We start from the raw sequence: 8,906 nt of genomic DNA, 5'->3' as shown, positions 1-8,906 counted from the left end.
CTTCTTACCTGTAAACTGAAGCACCAGAATCACAAACAAAGAGGTTTTAATCCATCTGGGTTCAGCCATCGTTCCTCTCCGTCTCTCCTCTCTCAACTTGTTTCCGTCTTTAAGACGAATGTTGAATCTATTTTCCTCTAATCACTTCCTCGTTGCAATTTTTATGCTCTTGTTGTCGACATGGTCCGTGATCCGATCTGGTGCATACAAGCAAACCAACAGGACGTCATGTTCAGTCCCGCGGTCAGAAAGAAGAAGAAGGCTGAAGAAGCCGAGGGTGTCTCCTTTTTCTCCTCTTTCTCCTCCTCCTCTTGTTAAATACAATAAAATTAAATGAAGCCGCTCTGAAAGTCTTTTAAATACACGGAGTGCATTAGTGCCTATAGTGTTATGTTACTGCAGTACCACCTCCCTCCCGCCAGGGGCGCTGCTCCTTTTCCAAGGACCTTTTACAGTGAGCCGATGCGTCTCTTCCTCTGCGAGGTGAAGGGACGCGGAGCAGCAAGCCGACATGACAACATTAAGGCCGTTTACCTGCGATGATTTATTTAAATTCAACAATATGTAAGTGCGCTTTTGTCTGTTTTCAACACGCCGATTGTGTTGTGTTTGCTGTGCAGCCGACTCGTGTTTGTGTTTGCGCACCTGGTGTTTGGCGCTCACAACATGTCTGTGCCAAACTCTCTTTAAAAAAAAGTGATATTTTAGTTGTCTCGTTATTTTTAGCCAAAGGATACTTGTTAATGCACAACTTTACACACCGTAAGACTACTGAGTGTCTTCTGGACTCATCGGCTCACATTTAATGCGTCAACTAACTCTTCTTCCAGTAAATAACACGGTTCTCTTTGTGGCCTCCAACCATTGACCAGATAAATAACAGTTCACTTTAAAGCTTAAATTAACTGTTTGTTCGTCTGTGTTTGGTTCAACAGCAACCTGGACCCTCTGACAGAAACCGTATCCTTCCTTTTACGGATGAACACGTGAGCTCATGGTTGTCTTTAATATGAATTACACATTTGCTAATATGCATCAGTCGTCTGTAGCTTCCGTTGACCTTTGACCTCCAGTATGGGATCCCGTTCTACCTCCAGTACCTGGCCCACTGGCCCGAGTACTTCATCGTGGCTGAGGCTCCTGGAGGGGAACTGATGGGCTACAGTGAGTTTAATGTATATATATATATATATATATATATATATATATATATATATATATATATATATATATATATAATTGTTTGCTTTGTCTTTAATTATTATTATTATTATTTTTGTAGTCATGGGCAAGGCGGAGGGATCCGTGGCGCGGGAGGAGTGGCACGGTCACGTCACGGCGCTGTCCGTGGCCCCGGAGTTCAGGAGGCTCGGCCTCGCAGCCAAACTCATGGAGATGCTGGAGGAGATCTCGGAAAGGTCGGTGCACCTGGAAGTACCCGACGCACGCCACCAGAGGGCGCCAGAGCCTGGAGGCAAACACTGAGGAGCAACGGAGTTGAAGGGACTGTGTAGTCCTGGTCCTCTGTAGTCTCAGTGTAGTCCTGGTCCTCTGTAGTCTCAGTGTAGTCCTGGTCCTCTATAGTCTCAGTGTAGTCCTGGTCCTCTGTAGTCTCAGTGTAGTCCTGGTCCTCTGTAGTCTCAGTGTAGTCCTGGTCCTCTGTAGTCTCAGTGTAGTCCTGGTCCTCTGTAGTCTCAGTGTAGTCCTGGTCCTCTGTAGTCTCAGTGTAGTCCTGGTCCTCTCTAGTCCTCGCATAACTAATAATAAATATTTGTATAAAATACTACATATTTGTATATATTAATACACATCTCTCATGACTCATAATAACTCATAATGGGTCTTAACGTGTAGCTACTTTGTGTTTTTCGATGCTTTTATTCTGAAAATCCCTCTGTCTCGTAGGAAGGGCGGCTTCTTCGTGGATCTGTTCGTGCGCGTCTCCAACCAGGTGGCGGTGAACATGTACAAGCGTCTGGGCTACAGCGTCTACCGCACGGTGATCGAGTATTACAGCGCCAGCAACGGAGAGCCGGACGAGGACGCCTACGGTGAGCCGGACCGGACCCGGGTCTTCAGAGTCCACCGTCATCTTTTATATGAGACATACATTTTTTCCCACGGCTTTGCTGGATGATTACATACAATAAACACAGGTGTTGGAATGAATTAGTTCTTGTCTTCTGGTTGCAGACATGAGGAAAGCTTTGTCCAGAGACGCAGACAAGAAGTCCATCGTCCCGCTGCCGCATCCTGTCAGACCGGAAGACATCGAATAACAGCAGCTGCCTGCGGCCTCATAACATTATTATTATTATTATTACACACACACACACACACTTTACTCTGTACAGTCAGACTGTGACACCAGTCATTAGTCAGAGCCACAATGTTTCTATTTTAATGCTTTTGCTGCAAATTCAGTAAATAAAATGATCAAAGAACTTGTGCATGGACTATTATATATATATAAATATATGTATATTATAGTAAATATATTTATATATATTATTTATAATTATATATCTATTATATATGTATGTTTTTAATAAGTTATATACCTGTAATATATATTATATTTATAATGTATTATAAAATGTATATATTTAATATTTATATATATGACATAATATAAATTATATATAATTATACTATATATTATATATATATTCATAATTTATATTATATATATTTATAATAAATATATATAACTATTTCACTTTGTAGTCAAACTGACAATTAATCAGAGTTGTATGAACTAAAATAAGATTAATTATTCGGTTTCATTTCCTGTTTCAAGAAAAAAAGAAAGCAGAGTTTGAATGTTTTTATGAATCAGAAAACAGAACAATAAAGATTCATCAGCTGCTTCTGTTCTTGTAAAAAAAAAAAAAAGGGAACAGATACAAAAAAATTGATCCAGAAAGGTGAGCTACTCTTTATCTTCCTCTGCGCTCTCCTTCCTTCCATCATCTCCATCATCATCATCACTGTCACTGCTGCTGCTGTCTTCGTCGTCTCGGTCAGCGCTCGTCGTCTCAGCGTTTCTCTCCGGCTGCGTCTCAGGAGCGTCGGGCTCGTCGGAGGACGCCGTCTCTTCGGCCGCCTCGGGACTTTTCTCTGGACTTTTCTCGCCCTCCTCCTCTTCCTCCTGCTCTTCCTCCTCCACCTGCTCTTCCTCCTCCACCATCTGCTGCCTCTTCCACATCTTCGCCATGGCCAGCAGTTTGAGGTTGGGCTGGTTGGCGGCGTCCTCGGGGAAGATGTAGTCGTAGTATTCCTCCCAGCCGGCGTCCGACTGGAAGAAGCGGGACAAAGACGAGGTCATGAAGAGAATCCATCGTGATGCAGCTCAATAAAACAACTTATTCTAGTTTCCTTGATTGAAAATCTTTGTCCCATCAGATCAAAGCAATGCATCAAGAGGTCAAATATGAAACATGAAGCGGTTCTCACCCCGTCCTCGGCCGTCAGCTTCCTCCTCTTCTTCACTTTGTCCGGCAGCAGCTTCCTCACTCGCTCCATCGAGCTCTCGGAGCCGAACTCCCTCTCGAAGTCCCTCCAGGACTCCAGCAGCATCAGCCGCTCCTCCTTCTCCTCGCAGTTCCTCATGCCCTTGTTGGCCTCCTCGAAGATCTGCCGGCACTTCTGCAGCCGGTCGGGGGCGTCGATGGACAGCTCGTACTTAGCGTAGCTGATCCAGACCTGAGGAAGAGGAGGAGGAGGAAGAAGAAGAAGAGAAGTCAGAGTGTATTCATGAAGTCTTTGAGAAAATGACTGCTTACTTTCTTGATGGATTCCCTCAAACATTGTCAACATGTCTCAATCTTTAGAGGCGACTCCTCAGGTTGTATAGAAGTCTATGCTTCATGTGTTAAAGCTGCATTCTCTCTCCTGACCTTTAGGGGCGGGGCTACAAGGTGATTGACAGGTTGACACCAGAGACGTCACGACTATTGTTTGTGTGAGCGTTGAAGCCAGACTGCAGTTCTCACCTTGACATGTTGGGTGCGCTGCAGCAGCCTTTTGTAAAGAGTCCGGGTGTTTTCAAAGTCCTCCTGCTCGATCTCAAAGTCAATGTAGGACTTCCACAGCACCTGAACACACACACACACACACACACACACACGCATTAAAAAAGATCTTCCCCCCCGAGTAAACGAGGAATAATCCCGTCACATAAAGCAGGCGGTACCTCGGGCATGTCCAGCCGCGGCTGCCCGATGGCGAGTTCGAAGATGGCGCGGGCGCGCTCCACGTCTCCCAGGATGGTCTCCAGCTCGGAGAACTTGATCCAGGTGGTGCAGTTCTCCGGGCTGAACTCCAGGTACTTCTCGTACAGCTTCCTGCAGCGGTCGAACTCCCGCAGCTGCAGCTCCAGCTCGATGTAGCCCTTCAGCAGCTTGTTCTTGGGGCATTTACCGATGGCCGTGCCCTGAAGGGACCAACACCAGCAGGTCGTCAGCTCACAACAGGAAGCAACGCTTTATATGAACAGGAAGTTACGTTTTATATGAACAGGAAGTTACGCTTTACATCAACAGGAAGTTACGTAAACAGGAAGTAACGTTTTCAGAGAACAAGAAGTACCGTTTTCCATAAACAGGAAGTTCTGTGAACAGGAAGTAATGTTTTCCCTAAACAGGAAGTAGTGTTTTCCGTGGACACGAAGTAACGTTAAAAACGGCTTGTTTGATATTCATCGTGGTATCTCCTGAAATATAAATATAAATATGAATATACATGTTTAGGAACCTCACCATGACCCTTCTGGCTCCCTGCAGGTTCTTCTGTCGGATCTCAAACTGAGCGTAGAGCAGCCAGATCTTAGCGAACGTGAACTGAAAGGAAAACACAAGCGGGTCAGGATCCAGTGAAGAACTTCAGCCATTGAGAGGCGAACAGAGAGCTCACCTTCTTATGCGGGATGAGGTCCAGACAGGCCTGGTACACCTGCCTCGTTCTGTCTGGATCCTGCAGACAACAAACCTTAATATTATTACTATTACTATTATTATTATTAGCTCCAACGTTTGTCCAGGCCTGGAGGGAACCCACCTTGACCTCCAGCTCCTCGTACAGAGCATAGTTGATCCACAGGTAGATGTACCGCTTCCAGTGCCGCTTCTCCTGGATGGGCGGGATGTTGGCGATGGCGCGCTCGTAGACCTCCCGCACCGTGTCGGTGTCGGCGTCGTTCTCCACCAGACGCAGGTAGTCGAACCACGCGTCGTAGTTGTGAGGGTTCGCCTGAGAGGGGCGGGACAACGTCAGCGCGGAGGACAGGAAGCGACGCTTCCCCCGGACAGGAAGCGCCGCTTCCCCGGACAGGAAGCGACGCTTCCCCCGGACAGGAAGCGACGCTTCCCCCGGACAGGAAGCGACGCTTCCCCCGGACAGGAAGCGGCGCTTTCACCTTTTTGTCTGATTTTTAAACCTAAAACAAAATGACTTTGTGACTCGGTAAGAGACAGTTTATTCCCGGGTATCAATCAGAAGTGGTCTTCCGCGGTGAATACCTTGACCTCCTCCTCGTACTGGAAGCGGCGCTTGCTGACGATGACGTCCTCGATCCCCCGCCGGTCGCCGAACTTCTTCTCGAACATGGTGTAGAACTTGAAGAGCTCCTGCGCCTGCTGCTTGGGGATCCGGTCCAAAGCGTACTTGTAGATGACCCGAACGCGCTCAAACTGAAACGCATTGAAGTAAACTCAAAACCGGTAGAAGGACGAAGATAAATAAACAACAGCCGAGAATTCACGGAAGTGTCTTAACCTCTTTCTGCGTCTCCTCGAACTTGGCGAAGGCCACGAAGAGGTTTTCGTCCACGTGGTCCTCCCCGAAGAACTCCACCGCCCGCTCGAACACCTTCCTGCTGTGAGCGATGTAGCCGTGCTTCTCCTCGAAGCGAGCGTACTTGATCCAGTTCTTCACCTCGGGGTGAACGAGGACGAGTGCAGCGGAGTCAAGGGAGATTTAGCAAGATCACAACATAGAGCAGGACTCACCTCTGACCGGCGGATGCCAGGACATTTAACTCTTTATGACTTTAAACCACATTTTTATGACTAGAAAACAAATTTTTATGACTTTTAACCACATTTCTATGACTTTAAACCAAATGTCCATGACCGTAAGAACGTTTGGGGTTTTGGACCAAACAAGATGTTTAAAGATGGCCGCTTGGGTTCTGGGAAAACGCCGAGGAGCCTTTCTTTAGATGCTGCGAACACGACAAAAAGGATATATCGCTCATAAATGCTGCGGCCTTTGTCCACTTCCTTGTAGCGCAGCTCAAAGTTGATGTACGAGTGCCAGGCCTGCTCGTCGGGCTCCCACTCCATCCAGCGCTCGAACGCCTGCCGGCAGCCGGCCACGTTCCCCAGCATCTCCTCCATGTAGGTGTACTTGTACCTGTAACGGAGCACATCAACGCATCAGGACCCTCGGTGACCTTTTAAATGTTCTGGAAGCTTCCATATACAGCTTTATCCTGATTAGAACCCATGAAGTCCCTGAGTGACACCGACTGAACATCGGGGTCATGTGACTTTGTGTTCCCATAACAACCTTTCCAAGATGGCCGATTCGGGTTGTGACGGATCTGAAGGAAGTGTTTCATTTAAAAAGCTTGTTTTTCGTTGTTAAAGGTTAAAGATTTACTCCTTTAAGAATTCTAATGCTTTACTAACATGTCGTGTCCTGAACCTGCTGTGAGCACATCTCTGGAAGGAACTGTATAAAACAAATCAGATAAAAATCTTTCAGACACAAACGTCAATAAAAACTGTGCGACATAAACGCACAATATGAACAACATTTATGATCTGATCAGTTCCTTTGGCTGAGTCAATGATATTTTATATTGTTCGACTCAAAGCAGATTAAAACAAATAAAATAATCGCCCAATGTGACATAAAAGAGTTGGCACTATTTTAAAAAAAAAATGTCTTATGTGGCCCCTCCGTCCCCGTGAGGGAGGACGGGGTTCTTACAGGGTCGTGAGTAGATTCTCTAAAACAGACGCAACACTGAGAGCAGCTCGTTGCAGGGAAAGTGAAGCGCAGACTTCCTTCATACCAGAACTGGTTGACCCGTGGCAGGATGGTGATGGCTCGGTCCCAGATGTTGCGGGCGTGATTCACCTGCCGGCTCTTCATCTCCATCTCGGCGTACTTCAGCCACAGCGTGATGTTGCGGTGATCGACGTCCAGCGCTCGCTCGTAGATGGAGCGGGCCCTGAAAGCGGAGGAAGGCAGCAAGGTGAGGGGAAAGGTGTGCGGAGGGAGGGGGGAGCGCCACGCATGGATTCCTGGGTCCATTACCTCAGTATCTCCTTCAGGCTTTCCTCCCATTGTGCGTATTTGATCCAGTTGCTGATCACAGTCCGGTTCTTTCGGATGTTGTCTTCAAACCCCTGAAAGAAAAAGAGAGAGAGAAAAAAAGGTGAGAAAAATGGCTTGAAAAAAAAAATAAAACTACAAATATACTCTCATAATGTTGCCATTTTCCAAAATGTGTCAAATAACATTTTATACTAAATATTGTGGTGATGCAGAGATGACTGCATCTACACATCATATCCTACAGACCTAAGAAAACACCTGTTTGGTACAGATAATCATAGTTGCAATATCAGACAAAAACTAATCCGAATTAGATGTTCTTTTCAGAATGATTCAGCCCGATCAATATATCTGGATATATTAAATTAATCACACGTGGCATTTGACGAGTAACGCTGTTAAAACGTTGTGTTGTGCAGCAGTTTCCACTTACTGCACATATAACTATAAGAACACTGGCGGGCACTCACCTTCCTCTTCTTGAGCTTGTAGTCGTTCAGCTCCTCCTCGTCGGTGATCTTCTGTTTGGGCGGCGGTGGCAGCAGCTCGAGCTCGCGCTCCTTGGCTTCCCTCAGCAGCTGCTCAGCGGTGATCTGAACCTCCGCGGGAGCTTTATTCTTCACCTGCAAGACGAGAGGAGAGACTTTAACCACCGGGAGGTCTTTAACGTCTTGATGCCGACAGCACAGCACTCGTCTCATAAAGAGACTTCATTGGACAACACAACTTTGTTTTGCAATGAATTAATGTGTAATTCAAGTTGTTGTCCATGTACATGCGTTGTTTCCCAACTGCCAGGCACCGTATGAATCCCTGGCATGCACAAACACACACACACACACACACACACACACACACACACACATACATGCACACACATACACACCAGAATCACTCCTCTTCCTCTTTACGCACACCAGAATCACTCCTCTTCCTCTTTACGCACACCAGAATCACTCATCTTCCTCTTTACACACACCAGGACCACTCCTCTTCACACACACAAAAAAACAGTATCACTCTTCTTCTAAACACAAACCAGTATCACTCCTCTTCCTCTAAACAATCCAGTATCACTTCTCTTCCTCTTAACAAACAAATAAAGTGCAGCATGTTGGTCCCTCAGCTAGCTTACAGGAGCGTCTAACAGCTAGCTAACAGTAGCTAGCTGGTCTGGACCTCACGTGGTCCCCGTCAGACTTAACGTCACACCTCTAAAAACAGTAACATAACGCGTATTCGTATCAGACATTACAGATATAATCGATCTGCAAAGCGAACGTGATCACAATATGGCGCTTTTGAGTTCATAAGCCATCTGTTAGCATTTAGCTTAGCTCATGGCTCTTCTTATGCCCTCTCTTTTCTTACCTTCGCCACCTTCGGGATCCGCTGTTTACCCGCCGCGGTGGACGCCATGTTTGCTGGCAGGTGAAAAAAACAAATACAGATAAATAAAGTACGTCACATAAACGTACTTTAAAAAACACAACAACACAAGCTAGAAACAGTTGACGAAACGTTTTTCAAGCGCGAGCCGCCATGACAGTACCCAGAGT

The 8,906-nt window shown here is 46.3% G+C and overlaps 2 protein-coding genes across 2 annotated transcripts; one reads left to right on the top strand and one right to left on the bottom strand.

The window, feature by feature from the left end:
- The first annotated feature begins 448 nt into the window (after positions 1 to 448).
- On the top strand, positions 449 to 2,450 carry naa20 (N-alpha-acetyltransferase 20, NatB catalytic subunit). The gene is made up of 6 exons (XM_068598732.1): positions 449 to 564; positions 936 to 960; positions 1,074 to 1,164; positions 1,283 to 1,418; positions 1,906 to 2,051; positions 2,194 to 2,450. The coding sequence occupies exons 1-6, from the start codon at positions 512 to 514 to the stop codon at positions 2,277 to 2,279; spliced, it is 537 nt and encodes a 178-aa protein (XP_068454833.1). The 5' UTR covers positions 449 to 511; the 3' UTR covers positions 2,280 to 2,450.
- Positions 2,451 to 2,812: 362 nt separating this feature from the next.
- crnkl1 (crooked neck pre-mRNA splicing factor 1) lies at positions 2,813 to 8,890 on the bottom strand. The gene is made up of 14 exons (XM_068598730.1): positions 8,719 to 8,890; positions 7,818 to 7,970; positions 7,327 to 7,418; positions 7,082 to 7,240; positions 6,248 to 6,414; positions 5,776 to 5,954; positions 5,520 to 5,690; positions 5,059 to 5,250; positions 4,915 to 4,974; positions 4,761 to 4,841; positions 4,196 to 4,435; positions 3,996 to 4,097; positions 3,457 to 3,705; positions 2,813 to 3,298 (listed from the first exon to the last, which is right to left on the bottom strand). The coding sequence occupies exons 1-14, from the start codon at positions 8,764 to 8,766 to the stop codon at positions 2,933 to 2,935; spliced, it is 2,259 nt and encodes a 752-aa protein (XP_068454831.1). The 5' UTR covers positions 8,767 to 8,890; the 3' UTR covers positions 2,813 to 2,932.
- Between the last annotated feature and the right edge of the window lie 16 nt (positions 8,891 to 8,906).

This window comes from Clinocottus analis, unplaced genomic scaffold (genome assembly GCF_023055335.1).
Source record: "Clinocottus analis isolate CAN_PGR_092001 unplaced genomic scaffold, fCliAna1.0.p SCAF_40, whole genome shotgun sequence".
Lineage (NCBI taxonomy): Eukaryota > Metazoa > Chordata > Actinopteri > Perciformes > Cottidae > Clinocottus > Clinocottus analis.
This window is presented reverse-complemented; position numbering and strand designations above follow the sequence as displayed.